Source organism: Pinus tabuliformis, chromosome 1_2 (assembly GCF_031772625.1).
Source record: "Pinus tabuliformis cultivar Carrire ecotype Pingquan chromosome 1_2, CPIR1, whole genome shotgun sequence".
Classification (NCBI taxonomy): Eukaryota; Viridiplantae; Streptophyta; class Pinopsida; order Pinales; family Pinaceae; genus Pinus; species Pinus tabuliformis.
Genome location: NC_142298.1, coordinates 131,442,793 through 131,467,956, shown reverse-complemented (window position 1 = coordinate 131,467,956; position 25,164 = coordinate 131,442,793). Strand labels below are relative to the sequence as shown.

At 40.2% G+C, this 25,164-nt stretch overlaps 1 protein-coding gene across 3 annotated transcripts in view; it reads right to left on the bottom strand.

The window, feature by feature from the left end:
* Positions 1 to 25,164, bottom strand: part of LOC149204863 (PGR5-like protein 1B, chloroplastic) — a 261,252-nt gene that overhangs the window by 26,020 nt on the left and 210,068 nt on the right. For 2 of the 3 annotated variants that reach the window (XM_089394812.1, XM_089394811.1), the window contains exons 8-10: positions 11,812 to 11,922; positions 11,612 to 11,709; positions 11,128 to 11,203 (exon numbers count right to left, since the gene is read on the bottom strand). In XM_089394812.1, the coding sequence (XP_089250938.1) occupies positions 11,128 to 11,203; positions 11,612 to 11,709; positions 11,812 to 11,922 (285 nt within the window). Of the gene's footprint in view, positions 1 to 10,858; positions 10,926 to 11,127; positions 11,204 to 11,611; positions 11,710 to 11,811; positions 11,923 to 25,164 lie in introns of all 3 variants that reach the window. The other variant, XR_016252393.1, reaches the window with a different exon arrangement.

The window sequence follows — 25,164 nt, the reverse complement described above, 5'->3', positions numbered from 1 at the left end:
ATATACACTAGCATAGATCCATCTTAACCCCAGACCTATTAAGCACTAGGAGGGATACGAAAACCTAAAGTGTAAACCTCTTGCTGCTTAAAAGATCAAGGGTTAAGATGAATCTGTTGCTAGTTTAAAAGAAATAGAAAGTTATCTCTTTCTTCTTTTCTTATTCATTTGACATTAGGCATTTGATGAGCTTTTTTTTACATTTTATTTTATTAGTGTTATACACATAAGTGACATGATGTGACACACACACAAAATTCTCCCACACCGTAGGCTGTACAATGTACTTTGTTTCTCTCCATGCAAAAGCAGTAACAATGAACAAGTGCTAGAACAACGTTTATGTCTATATCAAGATACACTATGCATAATTTAGAGGCAAAGGTAATAAACTATTTGATTTTAGAATTTTTTTTCACAACAATATATATATATAAACTCCGGTTTGGCCTACCCTGGTCAGCATTCAAAATAGGTTACAAAAATAGAAAGTCATGTTTCTGCAGAGGAGAAAACATTCATTCTGTGAGATGTTTGATCCAAAATAGAATTGTTCTTCTGCCCCAGAAGTGGTGGGAACACTATCTAACATGTTGACAGACTAAAAATAGAAAAAGACAATATATATCAGATATAGATAAACTAAAACCTAATGGTAGTACTAGCAATTTATTCCACCTAGTTTTTGTATCACCCCCAGACAGATGGGCAGAGGGAGATAGTTAACAAATCGCTGGAGGGTTACTTGCGTAACTATGTGATGGGCCATCAACGAACATGGATACAGTAGTTACACTTGGGAGAGCACTGATACAACACCACATACCACATGTCCATAGGTATGTCTCCATTCCGAGCTCTATACAGTTACAATGCATTGTCTTTTGCTGACATGATGTTTGGAGATAGCAAGGCCCCTAGGGCCAAGGATTGGATACAAGAGAGCCAAGACATTTTGCGGGCTCTCAAAGACAACATGTGGACAACACAGAACCAGCAGAAACTTTATGCAGACAGGGGCAGAGTTGAGAGATAGTTTGAGGTAGGGGATTTGGTCTTCTTGAGGCTTCAGCCATACAGGCAGTGATCACTCAAACAAAAGGGGGCCGAGAAGCTCAAATGTCATTTTTATGGGCCATACCGAGTCACTCGCAGAGTTGGGGAGGTAGCATATGAGCTGGAGCTACCCCCGGGAAGTCGGGTGCACAACATTTTTCATGTGTCTTGCCTGAAAAAGGCACTGGGGCAGCAGGTGACAGCAGCTACAGAGCTACCTCCTATGGATGATGAGGGGCACTTAGTTCTGGAGCTGGAGGCTATTCTGGACACCCTGGAGAGGCGTTTGAGGAACATGGTCATTAAGGAGTTTCTAATCAGATGAACCTACCAGATGAGGATGCCACTTGGGAGGGGGAGCAAATACTTCAGCATCCTTCATTATAGTTGCTTGAGGACAAGCAACGTCTTGGAGGGGAGGACTGTGATATATTTTGTCTTAATTCATGTTTGCACTTAGGAAATGTGGGTTTAGAGGCCCCACATTGATTTTTTATTGAAGCAAGCCCCAAACATTAGAGATGGAAAGGAAATATTGAGCCACTAGTGGAGCGTGGGGCCACCCATGGAGAATTGCGGCCCACATGGAGAATATGCATGCATTGGAGGAAATTCGGTGGGAGGAAATCGAGTTGGGCCCACATGAGCACGTTGGAGGCATTTTGACAAAAGGAAGGAAAGGCACTCATTTTGGCATTCATTCATCTTTGAGAAAACTTGTCTTTGACATAGCACGCTTGAGCTGAAGCCAAGTCTGCAAGTGTTGTTTAGCACATGAGTGTTTCGAGCAAAAATCTCAACCCTTGCTTCGGTGGACTTCGAATGGCAACCCAAGGAGGGAGTTCCATCCATTTTAGTTTATTAGAACAGTGGGAGTGCAAGTTTGTGGGGAAGATTCATGAGCAGTAGTGAAGGGACTGCGTAGAGCTTGGAGGAGGCACACTTGGGACTCGAGGAGTGAAGGGAGTTTGGGCCTGAGATTCGAGGAGCCCAGGAGAGTATTTGATCGGAGATTGCAGCTATTTTTGGCGCTATTTGCAGTAGGATTGACAGTGGGTCAAATTACCCAGCAGCAGAGTCAGAGGGAAAAGAGGGCCAAAATTCCAAGGTCAACCATAGGCCAATTCCTTCGTGGGTTATTCTGGGTATTTGGTGGAGAGCCCGAGGTTAATTTCTCGAAATTTTCTGAGCACGAAGGAGGCCCTAGCAGCAGCTCTTCACAGCTAGTAGCATATTTCTGGTCAGTTCAGCGCAGAGCTAGGGGCTAGGTTGTCTTGAGCAAGCCCGGTGCACTCTTTCCAACACCTCATTGTACCGTCTTCATATTATAATAAAATGGCTCAACAATGCATTTTTTGGTGCAATTTCATGCACTGATTCATGTGTTTGATTTTTGTGGTTTTATGTCTATGTATGCTTTGTTATTTACTGTAAAAATTCCCTAGGAATATTACAGTATCAATGGATATGTCATCATAAATAATTCCTGAGAGAAAGGGAAGACCAATCTCAGCCTCATCCTCCTTGTTGGTGTCGTAAATGGGAGCACAATCAAATTGAGGACCAACAATTTCCCATTTCTCCTTTTCAATGTGGAAGTAATCTCCAATGTCATCTTCCAAGGGGCTAATGGGATCACCTTCCTCAAGGTTCTCAAAAGGAGAGTCATCAGGAGTAATATCCTTGAGAAAGGTAAGGTTAGTCTCAACTTCACCTTCCATAGACTCATCCTTCCCAACACATGTGCTCTCAAAATGATCTTTTTCATCATGTGGACCTAAGGAGGATTCGTCTTCCTACTCATTACATATATTCCCAATGTCTTGATGATGCTTGATGAAGGCTTCCTCTTGGATGCTTAATGCAAGGTATACTTGAAAACATCTAAGAAAGCCATCAACGAACTCCTCAATAGATGAAATGTTCCTAGGTTCATGATCATGCAACCATGAGTTATGACCATCGAGAGATCCCATGAACAACAAAATAAGGACATCTTGGTGAACCATTTTCCCTTTCAAAGCATGTGCATTAAACCTTTCTACATGGTCAATTGTGGAGAGTGGATCACCATCAAACATGGGCACCCCACGTACCATCCTTCCTGTGACATGATTAGGGTGCCTAGGGATGCTAGTGATGTCCAAAGCGGGAAAATCATCAAAGAAAGATACCCTATTTGAGATATACATGTAAATTATGTAGGGGTCGCAAGGGTGAATTTAAATATGCCTAGAAAAATGCTTGCTTCACTCTACAAGCATCGGCCTTAAAGTTCAATGAAGAACTAGGGATTCGTTCTTTCAATGGAGTCGCCAATAATGATATGTAAATATGTCGTATGGGGAACAAAACACATGTCTCATGTCCCTTACAACGGCACCAAAAATGTTACTGCTCAAACTAGCAGGGGTCCTAGGAGGGGATCCTAAAGGGACAACTATTAGGTCAAGGGCAACAATGGAGCAACAACCCACTGCCACCTTAGCTAAAGCTCCCTACTATTTATGGAATTTCACCGATGGGAGGAGACGCAGTATGAAGGGAATCACTAGATGAATAAGTCAATGAAGGGGTAAAGAGTGATTACTTAGGGCCTATTCACAATAGAGACTCAATTTTGTGGCTTGTTTGCTTGAGAAGCAATGTGTAAATCTCTCTACGAAGGGCCGAGGGGATTTCAAGGGCTAGGGTTTGCAAATAGGACTTGTGAAGGAGGGACCTAGTCTAGGAGATCCTTGTGAAATTTGGATTCCAAGTGGCCATTGTGAAATTACCTTCAAAAGGTTGTGGGGCCACAAAGGACCAAGTGGAACCAAAATTAGGTCAAGGGGGTGACGTTGATCAATCAAGGGTATGCTTGACCTAATTGAGGGGAAGGAGGGGATCAAAGGAAGAATATTCAACAATCTTAATACAATGATCCCAATGAGGTCACTAGCCAAGGGAATCTTGTGACAGGTGCCAAAGATTTGAAGGAAAACAGTAGCTGAAGTCCCTGCCCTTAAAACCAATACTTGCAAAGGGACTTTTTCAGCAGTGGGGCTTGGATTTTATTGGAGAAATCAATCCACATTCTAGTGGCCAGCACAGGTGGATATTAGTAGCCACTGATTATTTCACTAAGTGGATTGAAGAAATGATGGATGCACATAGACAAGTTGTTGCTTAGAAAGACCTGAAACCTACCAAGGAAGCCATTTCCAAACATGTGGCGGAACCAACAAAGCTGCAAACAATGATCTCTACACTTTTCTATTGAGTTCAAACATATATGAAAACAATGTTGCCCAATGCTCTTGAGTGTGAAATCAGGTATTAGATACATATCTAAAAAGTCATATTCATCACAATTGATTACAAAGCATGGCATGATCACCTAACTCAAGAATTACAATTTGAAATCTTACCTTTGGGAATTTTGAGATTAATACCATGAGGGGCATTATTTTATTAATTTTGAATTTTCATGTGAATTATGTCAAAAAAATTAGAATAAAAAATGAATTAAGAATTAGAATGGAGGAAACATGAAAATTCATTTAGAAGTTGAAAAGTCACAAGGGAAGTTTAAATGTCACAGGAGTTGCAAGGTCACCTCACTTTATATAAATATGCCCTCATGGCTAGTTAGAAAGCACTTTTAGTTTTGGAACCCTGTGAGCACCTTGGTAGAGGAAAACTTGTACATTATTTTCAAAGATGAAGTAACAGTTAAGCATTTCCACTATTAAACCTCATGGATGCTTTGTGTAATGGGGCATTAAATATTTCAGCGTAATTTGGAGAAGCTCTTTTAGGCCAAGGGAAACAATTGATTCATGTGTTGTTGAGCATTGTAAAACTATTTTTGTGGTGATTCAATGGTATGTCATTGCTATTTATATGTTAAGAAGTGAGGAACTATTTCATTGATTTGAAACTCACTTTTTATTAGAAACTGTATGCTTTCATGCTTGTTATTAATTGAGATTAATTCGCAATTTATAATAAATTTATTTTCTTAATTTATAACAAATTTATTTTCTTATCCATGTGTCTTAATTAAAGTTTGTTATCATTTTTTTTTAAAGATCCATGTCTAAATATCTGCTTATATTGTTTGTTTCTTGTGCTTGGGTCCACCCACATACTGGATGGGACCTTTTACCAGGGAGATCATCTGACCTTTTCTGAACCTCTCCCATAAAGTTTAAACCTGAGACTTTGTAGAGACTAAACCTCACTCAAACCAGCTAATCTACCCCACATTTATTTTACTTTTACTTTTATATATATATAAAATGTTGTACACAATTTACTGTTACAATTCTGCCTTATAACAACAGCATTTTGATTTCATGTATATGGAACATTCAGCTGCTGCTGAATGCCATGCACTTTCAAAATGTTAAAGATCTCATCACCAGATATACCTCCTTTGATTTGAGTGGAGGACATGTGGCAACCGGATTGTCACTCCACACGTGTTTTGAATTCTTTGAATATTGGAAAAGATTGATCTTTTGTCTTCAAGTGGTATAACAACATTTGTTGTCAGTGATCATTTATCTAAATCTAAAAATATTGGACTCCACTAAAACTAGGTTTCATGCGTTCGTAGAAATCAATGTGCACCAGGTCCAATGAACCAGTCGCATCTCACACTATTATGCCTACTGAGTGCAAGCAAGTATCCAATACTTACAAGTTACCGCATAAGCCAAAGGTTTGCAAAGTATGTATCTTTGACACTGAGATCCTGATTGTTGCGGTAAATAACAACTTATCAGTACCGCTTTGGCAAAAACTATTCCTCAAGGATCATTGATGTCATTAACTTCTCATAATTTAACTTCTCTGAATAACAAGATTAAAACGAGCATGACTATGTAGCCTAATATCGAACCAGATCTGAATGGATCAAATTGTTAAAATACTGTTTTAAACAACAGAATAATGGAATTGCAGGAAATATTATTCACTAAACTCCAACCAAAACAGTAAAAAAGAAGACAATTTAGTTGTTTCATAATATACCCACTAACTCTCATATCATGTAAAACTATTGATAACCTGAAAAAACTCAATATATCCACACAATGCTAAAAATAAGAATAACTGAGTTATTGTTATAACAGTAATTAAAATTATAAAAATATATGGACAAGCTACAGACAATATGCCTTTTTAAACACATGTAGCACACTTATTTTTACATTTGTGGAATGAAATGGTAAACTGCCAATTCGCCTCAACAAAGAATAAATTTTAAAATGGGACCTAATGAGTGCTGAGAATTTCAGAGAATCCTTATTATCCTCAGTAAAATGAGATGCCTATACAGCCGAACGGAATAACAATTTTTTTTACAATTGACACTTCAGCAATATTAATACAAGTAAATATAAATCCTCAACTCAATTAGCACCTCTGGCAAGCATCTCCTGGTATTCCAACAAAGAAACTTGTCGCTGGAAATTGATCTCTTTATAAAACCTCTCAATAAATTCCTCTGCTTCTCTATCTACTTGCCCTGCTCCCTCTGCAAGCGTCGATGTACTCAACTCCTCTCCTTGAGCCAACTGGTAGGTCTCCATACTGCTAATCCCCTCAGGAGACTCGATGGTATTCATCTGGCCCAACCAAGAAGCTGCAGCAAAAGCAGGGGATTCATCTGTCTGAGGCTGGATGCATGGAAGTAGTGCTGAGCAGTAATACGCCTCTTCTTTGGTGGATTTGCAGGGCTGTTGGAGCACGAAAACTCGTACTCATGAAGCCCAAACCCGCGAGGAGATGCGGTCATGTGCTGTCGATGAAACAGTTGCAAGTTCTTGCCGAAAACCTTAAATCCTCTTTTTCTTAATACCTGCAAATCTTCCTGCAATATTGTCCTGCGCTTTAATAGTCCTCTTCTCATCACGAAAATGGCGATCCTCAACTTATTCCACATTCGCCTCTTCTTTCTCAGAGCATCTTCTAACCCCATCGTTCTTATGAGTTGCTTCACGTCTGTTACAGTCGAATGGATTAATGCCCAATCACCCAAGCGTATCACTCAATTACCAGGGAAGAATTAATGCTCAGAATAGGAATTGAAAGAGGGAGTAGTCGACCTAGGCGGCTGCAATTCCAGCTCGGATCCGAATTGTCAGGGGATGTCAAGATTTCCTGCTCCAATCTGATTTTCTGTCACGGAATGTCAAGATTGCCAGGGGAGGGTGGCGGAGAAGGAGGGTGGCGAAGCTAGGGGAGGGTGGTGGAGCTAGGAGGGATTGCCGACGGTCGGAGCCGGACGATTTTCCGGGCGGTGACGGAAACCGAGCCATTCCTCCGCCTAGGTAGACTACTCCATTTTGAAATTGAAATATTTGGCTCCAAGTTTGTCAAGTTCGCCTCCCTCCAAATCAAGTCGACCCACAAGGAAAAAGACACACCCATTCAACCCATCAAATCACTATATAAAGGAAACTCGACCTCATTCTCTTGGCACCAATTCAGACTCTCTTGTGAAGACAATTTTTGTGCATCCTACTGAAGATCAAGAAGGACAAGGAGGACGAAACAAAAGACGAACGCTATCTCTCTGTCTCTCAAGCTCACACATGTGGATAGTCTCTTCTTCTGATTTGTAGCTTTTCTGGGCAGTGTTGTTGCAGGGGGCCAAAATTTTGGGGTAACTACCAGTTGTGAAAAATTGGATACCCAAATCCCCTACTGCAGCAAACTGATATTACTTCTCCTACTTGTTAATTCATGCAAGTTATTTACTGTGTTACACTGTAAATATCAAATTAAATACAACTACATCCTTCACTAATTAAATTATATGTGGAAACAAGAACTAAGCAAGAAGAAATAACCACACACACAATTGACACCATTGTTTTTGGACAAATGTCCCTGGAAAAACCCAATGCGAGAAAACCAGTGCAGCAGCTGAGGGTTTGTATTATTATGTAGTAGTTTCTGAATACAATCTTTGGATGCCTTACTGGCTATCCGATACAAAGACTCTGATTGGCAAAGAAATTAGTGAGAAATACCTCACACTATCACTGGTGAACCGACATTGATCCAGGCCGTAGATGGCTGCCCCCACATTAGCTTTGCGTCAGCCTACACAGATCTGCGTTGGCCTCTCTAGGGTCTGCATCACCTCTTCCACGGATCTTCTATTGTTTGGAACTTCGTTCCTCTGGCCCTCCAGTCTCACACCCCGACTTCTGGCTCTAGAACTCGACTTCCCAGCTGAATCTCAGACTCCCTTTGAAGCTCTACACTGCCTTTGCTTGGCACTGCGCTGCCTCTTTTGGATCTCTCCCTGCCTTCTCTGCAATGTATCCCCTAATCAGGAAACTCTCCAACCAAAAAAATATCCTTGCCCCTCACTGCAAGAAATCTCCTCGATGACTTCTCCGGCAACTGATGCACTGCTCTCTTGAGAAAAACGATCTTTGATCTTTCACTCAATGTGTCTTCCAAATGGCCATCGAAGTCCTTATAATCTTCTCATTGAGTAATCAACGGCCCAGATTAAATTCTAATCAATGGCTCTGATGATATTGACTTGATCTCCGTCTTCTTCTAGAAGATTCACTCACAGTTTTATTAATACCCTTTAATTATTTTAATTTCATAAGTTTAGACTTAGGCATTCATTAAAAATAATTAATTATTTTAATAAAACTGTCTCCGGGTGGAATTTCCCAAAATGATTTCTGCGTATTTTGGAATACATGTTTCCTAGCCTCCTTGCAAATTTTGAGGCTTAGAGCACATCCAATGCTACCAAAAATCAACACCAGCTACAAGATGGCTGAAATTATGGGTCAGATCACACAAAGCGAAATTCTAGATCAGATTCGGAGGCTTGGCTTGGAGGGGTTGACCAGGTTTGACCATAGGTCTAGGTGTGTCTCTTGTTGAACAAAAGAATTTCTCTATTGAAAAGGTTGTTGGGTTTTTCCCCTTAGTGGGTTTTCCCAGGGTAAATCTTGTCTTCTCTTTGTGCATTGTGATCTCTATTGTTCTACTATTCTTGTATGGTTGAATTTCTGAAGTATAATTGTTGAATATATATTAGAATAATTTAACAGAAGATCAACATCAAGAGTAATTATCAATATTTTAGAAATATTGTCCTAGTCCATATTGCAATTAGAAAATCAACACACCTCAGGGTGCTTCTTCAGCTTGGGATCAACTATGATATCCTGGCTTAGCAAGAAGTAGACTTCTATCGCACTGAGTACAATAGAAGCGGAATATATCACAGCCAGTGTCACAAGTCAAGAAGTAGTATGGCTTTGAAAGCTTCTTGCAGGACTATTTGATCAGGCGCTAAAGACGACCTTGATACATTGTGATAATCAAAGTTGTGTCAAACTTTCCAAGAATCTAGTATTTCATAATAGGCTGAAGCACATTGAGATCATATATCACTTCATCCAAGACATGGTGTAGAAGGGAACAGTGAAGCTCCAGCACATATCCACAGACGAGTAGATTACATATATTCTCACCAAGCCTTGGTCTAGGGGGGAGTTTGTATACTTCAGAGACAAGCTTGGTGTGATGCAGAATGCCTCCCTCTTTGAGAGAGATGTTTTTGCAGTTTGCAGCATCGCGCAGACATTCTCCCACGGGGTCATGCTGATTTAACTAGAGGAGAATGATACATTCAGCCATGGGGCCATGCCGATTTGGCTAAAGGTGAAAGGCTCGGGGCAGTCTTTCTCCCATTAGCCCTATTGTCTGGCTCAAGGAGATTGGCCCACAGTGTTGACATTTCCTACTCTAGGATGGAGTGATCTATTTTTATAGAGCAGATTTGATTTGTTTATTTAATGGGGGTTTTCACCCACCAGTGGAATAAACAATTCTAGTCTAAAGTTGATTTGTAATGTAAACTCAATAAGTGAAGGGGTTTCTTGTGACGAGGGGCTTCTTGATGGGTCTCTACTCAACATTGGAGCTCTATATAAATAGACATGCTTGTGAGGAGACATCACATCAACATAGCAAGCTCATCTATAACTTCTCTAGTTGAGGAGAAATTTCTGCTGAGGAGAAATCTGTTCATCTTTCTTCATCATTTCACTCATAGAGGCCGCATGTGTGATGGTTTGACCAAGTATGACCAATGAGTTGACTGATCTGTACAGCCACACGTGTGAGAGTTTTGACCAGTGAGTTGACTGATCCGTACAGTCGCACATGTGAGGGCTTGACTACAGTTGACCGCAGACCACACGTGCGAAAGTTTGACCATAGACAACAGTTGACTGCAGTTCGCACGTGCAACAGTTTGACTGCAGACCAGCATTGATGGCAGACCACAGACCAGTGTCGACCACAGTTGACTTTTGACAGGTTTGACCGGCTTTGACCAGCAGCAGTTTTGACCAAGTTTGACTGGTGACTTGACTTGTAATGTTGACACAGGTATCTAGACAAATTCTGCTTCGTAAGCCTTGCTAAAAAGACAATTTCTCCTTAAGAAAAGTTGCTGGGTTTTCTACCAGATTGGGTTTCCCAGGGTAAAAGATAGTGTGTCTCTTGTGCATGGTTATCTTTCTATGATCTTTATTGATTCTGCTGCATTTACAGTCGAAATTTTCTGTGCGTAATTATTCAATGATATCAGTGGCATGAGAAACACTTTGAAAATCATTAGGAAGTAATTAACAGATCAAAAAATTGTATTCTACTGCAAATGCTATAGAATTTCGACAATTATTTCCCAAAAACTCCATAATTTTTCAATAATGTTCATGCCAAAAATATGAGAAATTGAGAGGGCGTATATACTATATACTACGTTGTTATCTTGGACACCTTCTCAGTTGATATGCAGCTATATGATTGTCTAAGAAACAGAGGATTTACTGGCAAAATGACGACAATCCAGATTTCAGTAACATGTATAAAAGATTAACTACAGCTTATAAGCTATAAAACCTTCATCCAAAATTCATCCTTAGGATCTTGAAGAACGTAGGAATGATATCTTAATTTCCCATTTCCACTGTATATATTAACTAGTCCACTAGATTGTTGACAATGAAATCACAATTATCTAGAACAAACCTGCGAACCATCTTGCTTCTTTTCAGCCAATGTTATTAAACGTGTGTCCGAGTTATACATCAGGGCAGTGCCACAACTGATTCACAATAACAAAACCATGTACCGTAAGATCATTTTAGATATAAACCTGTTTAACTTGTCTAAATATATAAGAAATTTAAGCCATAACTTCTGAAATATCTTAAATCAATAGAACAACCCATTTCATTGATATGTACTAGCACACCGCATAAATGTTCTTTAACACTGAATGCTAGAAAATAATAATTCAGCAGATGAATCAGGAATAATTTAGGTGATGATGGATACGCTGTTACTGCCTATAATATCTATCAGAGGTCACCAATATCCATGGAAATTTTTTTTCCATGCATACACAAGTTGTACATAATATCAGAATCTAATATTAAAGACTCACAGATATATGTCAGTGAGGAAATAATGCATAATTTATAAAATGCCAAGGATGGTTTTGAGTGCTTACTTCTCACATTTAACCTCATTCAAAGGGCCGCCACTAGGCACAGTTAGTATAGTGCCAAAAAAGGAAATATTTTCTGTCCCACAGTTTGGACATGGTCCCTGCAAGGAAAATAATTGGAAGATTACCAGCTTTAGTTCTTCAATCCAAATGAATAAACAATTATATTATGCAAAACAGACTTTCCAAATGATCTATATTACCTTTAAAATTAGGAAGTCTTTCAGAATGACATTAGTGATTGCCTGTGCTATTAAATATGTTCCAGGTAGAACGAGAAACCAGGTGATGATAAAACTGTATGGTTCAGGCAGCTGCAAGAAAGAAAAGCAAACAACATCTGAGGATGAAAATCTTGACATATTGTAGCTGCTGCAAACAAGTACCTTTTACAGTTGCCCTGAAAACAATTTCTCTTGAGACAATATAAACACTCACTAGATAAAGCATGATAACGGCATGAAACAGAGAACATTCTATAAAGTAAAGAAAATAAAAAATATAAATATAAAACCAGTTCACCATAGCCAAGTCACTTTCTTGAAGTTCTACTGCCATTCAGGTAAATGGAAAGTAAAAAATAGGAATGTTTTGGATTAAAAAGAGAAATAAAAAGGAAGAATGAAATCATATCATTGTTGGACAAATCATCCACACGGTTGATAGGTGGACAGATCGAAAAATTAGCTATTTGAGGTATCTTGATTTAGAGTTGATGAAGCTCAAGGCTCAAACATAGCTCTGTGCTTATAGTAACCCATATTCTCACTGTATCATGGCAGGTCCACACTAGCTGATCAGATGAGGATACATTAGGCATCTCAAAATTCCAACCTAAATCTAAGCCTATTATCTACAAAAACAATTCCCTCCTCCCATGAACAACAAATCTGGGAAGTGTGGTTATGGTAATAAAAAAAGGTTCCTGCTTGTTGACCCTTGAAAATGTTGTGTCATTTTGTATTTTCACGGGAGTTCCTCTCCAACCTAAATCTAAGTCTATTATCTATAAAATCAATTCACTCCTTGTTGTGAAACCAGCTCACAAAAAGATAGATCAATGTCTTAGAATTCAGCCTCTTCGAGGGGGCAACCTCCTTTACATTACACAAATGAACAATTCTTGGATGATACAAATGAAAAGACCTCCTTTCTATATATAGGAGTCTAAGGGGTCATAACATAATCAGAGCCGACATAACAATAATAATATAAGAGCACAATAATAACAATAGTGGGCTTCTATGGGGCACAATACTAACAATATGGGCACTACATTGGTACATCAATATAATAAGTGGGTTGTCCTAATAACAATAAGGGGTTACACTAGTAGTATAGGGGCCTAACATGCCCCTCTCCTTCAAAAAGCGTTGTCCTCAACGCTTGAGTAGTTCTTTATGCTTCTGTATAAAATTCTTGTCCTCCCATGTGGAATCTTCAGCGGGTAAGTTCTTCCACTTGATGAGATACTCTGAAATTGATCGATTTCGTAGCTGTCGGGTTCTTGTTTCTGTGACTGCACCAGGTTCCAATATGATTTTTCCTTCCTCTTCAATTTCTGGCAATATTGTTTGAATTGGGATCTTTTGCAACTTTTGAATAAGTGGCCATACTTCTTCATCCTTCTTCCATTCATTCCTTGCTTCGTTTGTCCAATCTGGTTGCATAATAGAAATAGCACAAAACAATGCTTCCACATCCTCATCCTTGAAGAGTCTTCCCATTCGGTAAGGTCGCCATTTTTTAAGTGCATCTAGTATTGCCAACATTTCCTTCTCATAAATACCTTGCTTGAGATGTAGCAGTAAAAATACCCAATCACTTACATCAAAACATTTTTCACTACGATGTTGATCTACCTGTTGTTTCGTTTGATTTTGCACCGAAGTGGCGTTATCCTTTAAAAGTTGGAGAACTTGTTGTCGATGCTCGATGTAATCTCTCACTGCTTGAACCTTTTTCTTCTTGATATGTCCTTCTATCTCTAGAGTTTGAGGAGTGGTAATTTTTTCCAATCCTTTACAAGATATGGTCGGATTCATTTCTTGATGCTCGATGTGATCTTTCACTTCTTGAACATTTTTCTTCTTGATATGTCCTTCTATCTTGATAGTTTGAGAAGTGGTAATTCCCTCCAATGCATTACAAGATATGGTAGGATTCATTTTTTCTTTATCTAGACTTTGTTCCTGGAGTATATCCTCTTCTTTTGACCTTTCTTGCTCCTTTTCTTCTTCCTCTTCACAATCTATGTAGAATAATTTCTTCTCAGCACACTTATGACCTTTAGTGTATTTGCTATCACAACTGTAACAAAGCCCTTTTGCTCTTTTTTCTTCCAATTGTTGTGGTGTCAACCTTATAGGTTGTGGAAGACTAGGGGCAACAACACTTCCATCTTTATAGTTGTGAGTGGTATGCTTCCTGGTTGCCATAATTTTGCTTTCCATTTTTCTTGCTAACCTGAATGCCTTCTCTAATGAATCAGGTTCCCAAAGGCGAACATCATGTTGGATATTATCCTTTAAAGTCCCTATGAACACATCAATCCTATGCTCCTCTGGAATATTTTTTACCCTTATGTTCAATTTTTGGAACTCCTCAATGTGCTCCATTATTGAACCCTTTTGTTTGAGACTTATCAATTGGCTAAAAAAAATGTTGCTTTTTGTATCCTCATAATGCGCTGTCAATTCTTCTGTAAAAATTGCCCAAGTGATAATTTCTTTACGAGAGCAAAGCCATTGATACCATACAAACTGATTTGGTTCCAAATATAAAGTTGCAATACGTACCTTTTGTGTGTTTTGCACATTATTGAGATCGAAAAATTGCTCCATCTGTAATATCCATGTTGCGGGATCCTTGCCATCAAACTTCCTCATATCAATTTTTGGAATATGGTGGGTCTTCAATCCAACATTAGAGTCTATGGAATCATGATTAACATTTCTTTTGTTCTCATCATGAGTTTCCTTTACTACCCTTTCACCATTAATGACCATTTCTTGTAGCAACTTATTCATATTTATCTTCAATTCTTCCATCTTATCATCCATGCCATCAATTTTAGCGTCCATGCCATTCATCTTAGCTTCCATGTAATCCATCTTAGCTTCTACACCTTTCTTTAAACAATCCATCTTAGCTTCTACACCTTTTTTTAAACCATCCATCTTAGCTTCTACATCTTTCCTTAAACCATCCATCTTAGATTCTATTGCTTTTTGTGCAAGTGACACTTGTTGCACTTGGTCTCGTAATTTTGATATATCATGTTGCATTTCTTCCTCTTCTTCATAAGTCATGCTAGAGCTTTCAGGTTGCTTACTAGGTGTTTGCATTTTCTTTCCTCGGGGCATCAATTACCGATTCAAACTAATTTTTCAAACCAAGCTTATGCAAAAATTTAAAAAAAACTACACACCTTTTTTCACTTTGTAGAAGCTTGATATTGAATCTGATGTATCTCTACAATTTTGGATCATCCAGTTCTGAAATTGCAACCTGTAGTAGCCCTCTGTGTCCTCTTTCCAATGCCACCAGTCTGATCCAAGTTGGATTCTCCAAGGAAGAGTTATGCACAATCTCCCAAGATGACCTAATTATAGACTAGTTCAGTAGAGCGAACTTGTACGACGTGCCACGAGTCACTGTTTCAACCTTTGGATTTGAAAAAGATATACAAGAAACTACAGTCCATCCTCTTTCTGTACCTTCTTACAAAATTTCAATCCGATGCTCAGAGAGAAAGTTATGACAATTTTCCCCAGGTCACCTGTTTGGAATGTAATTCAGGAGTTTGCAAAAAGACCAACTTCCTCAGATCATATCTCCGCAAATATAGCACGAAAAGCTCTGAAATTCGGACCTGAGATTCAGCGCGATTTTTTCTCAAATGGTTTTTTTTTTTAGCTTCTGAAACGTCGCAGAAAAAAAAGTTATAGCGAAAATTCCACGATGACCTGTTTGGAGCAGCGAAACCCTAGAATCCAAAGCTCTAATACTAAATGTTATGAAACCAGCTCACAAAAGGATAGAAAAGATAGGTCAACGTCTTAGAATTCAGCCTCTTCGAGGGGGCAACCTCCTTTACATTACACAAATGAACAATTCTTGGATGATACAAATGAAAAGACCTCCTTTCTATATATAGGAGTCTAAGGGGTCATAACAATCAGAGCCGACATAACAATAATAATGTAAGGGCACAATAATAACAATAGTAGGCTTCTATGGGGCACAATACTAACAATATGGGCACTACATGGGTACACCAATATAATAAGTGGGTTGTACTAATAACAATATGGGGTTACACTAGTAGTATAGGGGCCTAACACTCCTTCCATGAACTACAAATCTGGGAAGTGTGCTTAGGGTAATAAAAAAGGTTCCTGCTTGTTACCCTTGAAAATGCTGTCATTTTGCATTTTCGTGGGAATTCCTCTCTCACTGAGAACAACAAAAGATTTGTTACCCCTCATGTCAGTGGGGGTACTCACATATTTTTGCAGTATATTTAACCACCGTTGTAAGCCCAAGGTCATAAGTCAAAAGCCCTATAACAACCATGCGAGGCATTGTATTAGGTGTCCTAGACTTGTTTGGTCAAACCATGACTAGTCCCTTTGGGTTCATCTCTAGCTCCTTTCGTCTTCGATAGTATTGGAGGGCCCTGGATCGGCTTACTTGAGGACTCATGGTTTTAGAGGAACCTGCATTTTGTAGGGGTGATCACCAATGTATGGGCCAGTGCAACCCACATCAAGGTGCACTTGTCTTACCCCATGGTTATGTGTTTATAGAGTCTATATGTGGCCTTGGAATTGGTGCAATATTCCTCAAACAGTTCTCATACATGGCAGTGTCATATAGACAACTTTTCACATTTCTTGAGGGAGTTCATGTTTCCCAATGCAAGTGGTCCTAGAAGTCAAAATGTCAACTTGGTATCATTTTGTTTAGCTTGATGAGAAGATGACAGGACATATAAAAAAAATTCCACAGAGAAAAGGCAATGGCCAATTATAGGTAGTCAAAGGTCGTCAAACAAGTACTATAGGTTTCCAAATGGCATAATAGGGGCGGATATTGATAGAATTTTACATGCAATACGTCAAAATTTGTCTACAAAATAAGAGGAACAAAAACCATGTCTTAGTTTCTTCAAATTCCCAAGGGAATTAGAGAACTAGCATAGGGGCATGATGTAGTATTCCTTTTTATTTATTTAGCTAAAATTCCCAGAAAATATCTTCAGAAATCACAACATTAATTTTTTGCCGAAAATATTAATAAAAATGCAACACAAAACCACAGAAATTGAAGAAAAAAATTAACGCAAAAACCCCAATAATGTTATTAATAATGGTTGAAGGGAAATTACATTACTATTCTGAGGGTAAACGTGGAACACATGCTCAGTCCCCGATTCTCTGGTTCCTACAATTCGGCCCCTATACAAGATGGCAATTCAACCTCCCAGATTGGTCAATTCGTCGACCCTCTTACAATTGTGCAAATTGGCCTCCCTTATTCAACAATTTGGCCTTCTCTTGAGTCTAGAAATTTGGCCTCCTTGAATAATCAATTCAGCATCTTCTGCAATGATCAATCACTTGATTAGCAAGGGTGGTTGTGAAACCACTGAAACCAATCGCCACTAGCTAGGGTGGATGTTTCACCACTTAAACTGGGATCTCCACAAGGGTTTTCCCTCGCACAGTAAGCTAATAGAGCTTCCGCTACAATTATCAAATTTCAATAACCAATCATACCCCTTGAAATCTCTTCTTCTTTTTATAATTCCCCCCCATCCAAATACCATGGTTTGCTGAAATACTATGGATCATCTTTTAATAATAAAGTGAATTTATAAGTTTTATTTTTTTATTTTTTAATTAATTCAAAACTCACTTAATGATCCTTTTTAGTTCAATTACTCATTTTCACCTTAGGATGACATTAAATAATTAAATTAATTCACTACTTTCTTCCATTCTCGAAAAGTGATATTACAGTCCTCCCTTCACAAGATTGTTTGTCCCAAGCAATTCAAACCTGTATTCCCAAGTCCCAAATAAGCCTAGAGAATCTTTGTTGCATACGATCCAAAATCTACATATCAATACTAGGATCCCAAATATATCTGTAGAATTCTCCAACATGACTGTTGTACCATCCTAACCAATGTTGCAGGAAGCGCCCCCCCCCTCGGATCCTAGGCCCGAAGCGCGCCCCGTACGGAAGCGCCCAGGAAGCGCCCCCGGAAGCGCGCTTCCGAAATTTTTAGACGCTTCCTGGAAATTTGGAAGCGCTGGCGCTTCCGAAGCGCCGAAGCGCGCTTCGTACGGCGCTTCCCAGACGCTTCCCAGGCGCTTCCCAGACGCTTCCCAGACGCTTCCAGAAAAGCTTCCGGAAAAGCATTTAGAAAATCGTTTTTTTTTTTTCAGTTTTTTTTTTAAATTTTAGGTGAGTTTGCTTGTTGGGGGTGGGTCCACCTTGGGTTAGGGTGACAAATGAAAGCAAAAAAAAATATAAATATAGCAGATGCTCCCTCATCTGGTCCCTTGGTTCCTAGGTTCCATGGTTCAACACCAATAGCAGGGGGTTCTTCTTCATCAGTTTCAGTGCCACGACTTCCAGAGGCACCATCTTCTTCATTGCCACCACGTGGAGGCCCGCCACCACGTTCTATTCGTGGTGGAAGGAGGAGAGATTAGTAGATATATTCACAATCTACTACTTTTTGTCATAGATTACTCATTAGACTTGTAGACTTGTGAATTTGAATTTTGGACCTTTTTGGCTTGGTGGTGACCAAGTGACATATTTTGTAAACATTATTATTTGAAATTTGGACATGACAAATGTTGACAGTTGCTCACTTGCTAGATAAATCATAATATGCTCTATGTTTTATGTTTTATAATATGCTTAAATGTTTTATGTTTTATAATATGCTTAAAAATTTGATGTATGTTTGTAATAGCTAGAATATAGATGATTGTTGTACATACTAGTAACTACAATGGAATCATGGATGCCATATCTATCTTGATTTATGCAAAAATATGCATGTTTTCATGTCTTCTACAATTAATTTGGTATTTGGGATGTTTGTTTTGAGTATAAATGCAAAAAAATATAAAATATATATATATATATAGCAGACGCTTCCGCGGACGCTTCGCTTCCTAGATTTTTGGAAAATGACGCTTCCGCGCTTCCGCTTCCGCGCTTCCGCTTCCGCTTCGTGCAACATTGATCCTAACACAACCGAACCCAGCATCATTGTCCCTCATAAAAATTCTTGGATCCCAAGGACTATAATCTTCCAAATTGAAATTTATAGCAAATAGTAGAGACACGTACAAGGAAGTAACAACAATTAACAAATTCCAAACATGAACATCAAAATACACAAGAAACTAAGCCATTTTATTACTATAGAAATCCAAGTACATAAATGGCAAGAAATGGTAGAACATGGGCCTGCTATGCAAGTTAGGCAAACCCTAGGTGAGATCTCACTTATTCAACTGTTGGAAATGACTCCCACAAAATCTGTGCATTGCTCAGAAATTCTGCTAATTGTTGTTGGGAGGAAACTGAAATTCTGACCTCAATAATGCCCAGAACGATCTTAAATTGCATCCACAGACTCCTCTCATATAACCTAGAAATACCCAAAAAAGGTTTGGCCTAACTCCAAGCCGAAATCAAATTCCCAATGTAATGCAAATTGTCCAGCTAATCAACAATACACCCTACTATGAGAATGTATGATTCTGTCCCAAATACTACCCGAAAAACTCTATAAAATTAGCTATAAGGTCCTCACACCCAAACCAACAAAACCAAGAAATTATTTGGGTTCCAGCTAACCCAGTATGCCCAAAATAGAGCGAATTTCCAGCCACACAGTTTTGTGCCCAACCAGAGTGAAACTGTTAAGAAATGATAAAAATATCCTATAAATGGCGAAATTGCGCACAAATATCCTCTCGCAAATAGCTATTGCTCCCAATTAAAACTCCCGACAAATACCAGCACCAAACACCAACAAAAAAAAGTTTGTTCTCCAACCCCTGTGCAAGCTCTATAAGAGCAGATTCAGCCCAACCAAAGATATAGGAACAACTCCCAAAAATGGTGCCAAACTCCCCCTCTAACCAGTAGAAAATCTCCTGCAAATACCCGGAACTTATAATAAAAAGATGTTGCTCCAAATACCTCCGGGGTTTGTCTTCTATGCCCAGAAATAACGAATTTTTGAGTGAATATTCTGCAATAAACTCCAATGGAAGTCCTGATATGGACTCCACCAAAGCCTCACTAGGGAGGCACTCGAAGTTTCTAATATCCCCTATCAGAGGTATCCCTCAATCACAAGCAATATAGTAGCCAAGGTGCTCAAAGATACAAAACAAAAATAACAGTAGTGCAACATACAATAATGTATACATGGAATATAAGCAAGTACTCGAGAAATGCAGAGAGAAATGCTAAGCCATTTTATTATACTGAGTAATGGAAAGAGTACAAGAGGTGATCAGACAGGTAGCACCTCGACTTGCACAAGGCAAGTGAAGAAATACACTCAGAATGGTAAGGAAATGGCCTCTCTTTGAACTGTGTCCAAACTACCGGAGAACTGTTGTGCTGCTGCTACTGCTGGAATCAAATGAGGATTTGGGGCTGTTCCCCTCCTCAGAAAATGCTGAAACTCTGGAATCAGCCTCTGCTCAATAAACCTAGAAAAGCCCAGAAAGCTTTTCTAAAATAGCTGACCCCCGAAAATCACCCCCTTGGGGATCTGCGCAATCCCTCAAGGCTCTGCGCTGCACCTAAAGAGAATCCTCCAAAACTCTACCTGAAACTCTGCCAAAATCCTCCAATATGCAAGGGTTGATCCCTAGCTCAATCTCCCAGCTCAAATCCTCCACAAAACCCCAGTCCTGAGCTCCTACCCAAAGAAACTGCGTCCTCCCCTCTCAAGACTGCGCAGTCATCAAATGCTCAGCTCCTCCTCAACTCCAAAGATCGCTCCTCCTGCAAAAGACTGATGAAACTACCTTGCCCAAGCAGGCACTCGAAGTCCCCCGGGGCTAAGGGTGAGATCTCCGAACGGAGACACTTGATGCACTAAACAGTGTTGCAGACAGGCTAAACAACCAGCGTGCTCTAAGTCGAAATGACTAGCTCAAATGCAACATAATCGGATGATCAAAATGAGGAGGCTCCTCTCTCCTTTATAGCGTTGGCCTTTCTCAAACCCTAAGGCCACCTCCTCCAACGTAGCCTCTCTCTTGCCACGTGTTCCTTCTCATCTGCGCAGTGCCTCCAAGTGTCTACTGGGCCCCTTCTCTACGTGGTCCTTAAGCCCCCTTGGTTCCCCTTTTAAGTTACAACGTTGTGCTACTAGGGAGTGACTTTATTCATAAAGTGAGTTATGTCCCCCTTTCCTCACTTTTTTTATTTATTATAACTATAGAAGGCAAAATTGAGCAAAATCAAATATTCCAATTAGCCATGGCTAATTAGGAATATTACAAAGTTCTCCGAAATGAAGATGAGTTTCACTTGAAACTCTTGAGCTAAACATCTTTGCTTCTCTTGTGCTGAACAACCTCCAAGAGAAGAGTTCGATCTTCAGAAAATAAATGAGCAAAAAGATGCAAAAGTGGAGCCTCAATGTGCTATTTATAGATGTCAGTCCTTTTTCCCTTGGTGGTCTCCTCTCTCCACAAGTTCGAACATCCCTTTTTTTCTCTTTCCTTCTCGTAGTGTGAATTTCTCAAGGGGGTTGAATTTCCCTATTCGGTGGTCCCCATATTTCACTTAACAAAAATTATTTCCTTTTTCTCTAATGTTTATTTCTCCTTTTTCCTCCAAAAATTAACTGGGGCCTCCATAACCCACTTTAACTAAGTTTTATATGCCAAAATATTCCCTAATGCCAAAATTGCAAATATGATGATTTTACTTAGGAAATTATTTATTGGGAACATGACAGTCCTCCCCGCCAAAAATTGCTTGTCCTCAAACAATGCCTGAACAAGCGCCCTCTCTATCAGTTCACCCAAATGGCTGATGCAACTGATACCAGGGTCCCAAATGTGCCACTGAGTAATCCTTATCCTCAGCACCATCATGTCATGAAGGAGTCCCACGATACCAAGGTCCCAAGCCATCTTGATCAACGTGAAGCACCCCTTGCTCCACTCACTGTCCAGCCAGGTATAGGTACCAAAAGCCATCTGCATACTATCAATAAGTAAAGAATCATGATAATGTGGGACTTTGTCCAACTCACCATGAAGTTGCCCTACCGAGTATTCCACCTCATGCGCTCCAACTCTTAAAGATACACCCCAATCCCTATGAGGGTGAAGTCTCTCTCGCATGAGCTTCCCCTGATATCCTCTCATTGACCAACCTGCCATGCTGATGAAGTCCCCCATGCCATCAACGAGTCACAAAATCCTAATGGAAGATTTGAATGATCTCCCCCTGTAGTAGCCAGCTCATCCCTAAAGGTCATTGAGTTGTCAATACTGCGATGCTCGGATCCCATGCCAGTCTCAGAAGGGTGCCACCATGTTATCACTGCGCCACTTTGACTCTAACAGGTTTCCCATTGTGTGCACATTGTATCCTCCTCCCCTGAAACCCGGTGGCAAAATATCGATGAAGGCCAAACTAATCCTACCCAGGTATCTCCATGATGTCAATCTCTACCCATCCAATGGTAATCCCGATCCCGAGCTACAACTAGAAAAACTTGCCTCGCCAAACAACGGAGGCCCCCGCAATCCCCCATGTGTCCGTTAATTTGGGGTAGCATCGGATGTGCTCTAGGCCTCAAATTTTGCAGGGAGGCTTGGGCACATGTATTCCAAAGAACTCAAAAATCATTTTGGGAAATTCCACTCGGAGACCATTTTATTAAAATAATTAATATTTTTTAATGGGATGCTAAGTCTAAACTTAGGAAAATAAAAATATTAATGGGTATTAATCTAATTGTTGATGTAACTTCTAGAAGAAGTCATGGGTCAAGCTAAAATGATCCTAGCCATTGATTAGCTTTTAATCTGGGTCGTTGAATGTCAACGAGAAGATTATTTAAGGAAGCTTGAGGGTCATCTAGAAAACACACCGAGAGATCAAGAGATCGAATTTTTGAAGTGAGAAGCAAGAGGAAGTTTTGATCAAGGAGATTTCTTGCAATTGAGGGGCAGGGATAGCATCCGGAGAGAGAGATTTTCTCAGTCAGAGAATCATCGACAGAGAGAGGCAAAGAGTGATCCAACAGCTCTCACGCAGAGTCTGACGCAGGGCCATGAAGGGCCACGCAGAGGTAGCGTAGAGGGTGAGAGAGAGTCCAAAATTTTGTTGCACAAAGTCAGCTTCAGAAGTCGGGAGTCAAGGTGAGAGACCGGGAGGCTGAGAGCAGTGACTCTGGGCAGCAAATCGATCAACTGGCTGGGTAACATAGTGTGTAAAGGGGTTGAAGCAGGGACTGTGTGAGGATTGCGCACAGGCGGCGTAGGGCCTGCCAAAGGCACCTCATCCAGTGTCCAGATTAGCCGGGATTTTTCTTAGTGATTGTGTGAGGTAATCTCACAAATCTTTCTGCCAATATTTCTCTCTATAACTGAATAACCCTTGAGGTATTCAAAGATGTATTTAGAATTTGCTACTGCTTGATAACAATAAACCCTCAGAGCTGCTGCACTAGTTTTCCCACATTGGGTTTTTCTGGGGACATTTGTCCAAAAATAACAGTGTCATTTGTGTTGTATTTTCTTTCTTGCTCAGTCTCTTGTTTCCACATATAATTTTAATTAAGTGAAGGTTGCAGTAGTATTTACTTCAATATTTGCTGTAGCACCCAGTAAATAATTTGTATGGATTAACAAGTAGGAGAAGTAACATGAGTTTGCTGCAATAGGAATTCCGGTTGAGGAATTTTCACATGGTATCAAAGTTGTAGGTGGAACAAGAAGAGCAGTGTCGGTAGATCCAACACTGAGCAGAAGAGGGAAATCAAAACGCTGCAGGAGGCAACAGTTCAAAACCCCAGAGGATTTGCGTAGTTCTTAGCCGGAGGGCTGAAATTTCGTGGCAGTCTCTCTCCGAGTGAGTCGATGGAGAGAAGGGCTTCCAGTTCGAATTTTTGTCGGGGCAAAGGGAGCAACACTAAAGTCTCAGCGTGAGGAGAGCTGGTGCGACGCAGATTTTTCTGCAAGCAGTTTGCTATGCAGAAAATCGTTAGAAGAAAGAGGAGAAGCACGGTTGAGGGGATTTCTTCCTTAAAGAATTCCTAGCCAAGGATTTCAAATTATCTAGAGTTGAGCAGTAGCAAGGGACAACAGTTTTACTAGCTCCAACAGGGAGTACGTAGGCTAGCCTAGCAGTAGCACAGAGGAGAGAGGAGGTCATTTGACTCTCAATTTTTTGGCAAATATGGCAACTAGTGGCTTGAGGGATCAGGTCAAGTTGGACGGAGCAACCAACTATGTCATCTGGAAGGCTAGAATGTCATTCCTTCTAGATGAGCATGCCCTCAAGACATATGTCGACAACGTGGTGGTTGTGCCTATAGATCCAGATCCGCTAAAGAAGTACAAATCAGAAATGGTGAAGGCTAAGAGGATGATCCTTGATGGAATAAAGGATCACGTTGTGTGTCATGTCACTAGCAGAGGAACTATTAAGGAGATGTGGGATGCCTTGGCCACGTTATATCAAGGATGTTCCGTGCAACAGAAGATGTACTTGGAACAGAAGCTGAGATCTGCTCATTTGCAGAAGGGGGAGCGTGTGGATCCATTCCTCACAAAGCTGAAGGAAATCCGTGATGAATTGTCTTCTGTGGGGCATACACCTCAAGATTCAGAGTTGGTTAGACGAGCCCTCAATTCTATCTCAAATGAGTGGCAAGTCTTTGTCCAGAGTATCCTGGGTAGAGCAACATTACCAAACTGGGATGAGATGTGGGCAGCTCTAAAGCAAGAGGAGTTGAGGAGAGACTTAGTCAAGGTCAAACTTGACGAAAGCAGTAGCAATGGGTCAAAGCCTAAGGAGGAGGAGGATAATGTAGCCCTTGCATCGAAGGGACAACAAGAGCAACGAGGATGTAAGAAAGACACCTCGAAGATCAAGTGTTTCAAGTGTGGTGAGATGGGTCACTACGCTACTCAGTGTCCTCTCAAGAAGAAGGACAAGGATGAGAAACACGATCTGAAGGTTGCTCCCGTAAAGATCGAAGAGGAGGAGTTAGCCATGACCACCAAGATACCTCCAGGAGGGAGGTGGGCTAATTTGGAGTTGTAGTCCGAAAGAGCTACAGATGGGTAGGATCCTTGAAGAGTCCACCTCTTGGATCAATACCTTGCTATGGGAGCCCAATTTTGTGGTAGCAGGATGGACTGGTGTTGGATGGTGCCGAGGAGTGTCAGAGAGACAGTTGTAGTGGCTAGGAGCACCAAGTCTGAGCAGCAAAAAGTAGAGTTAACAGTAGTGCAGATGGCACAGAGCAA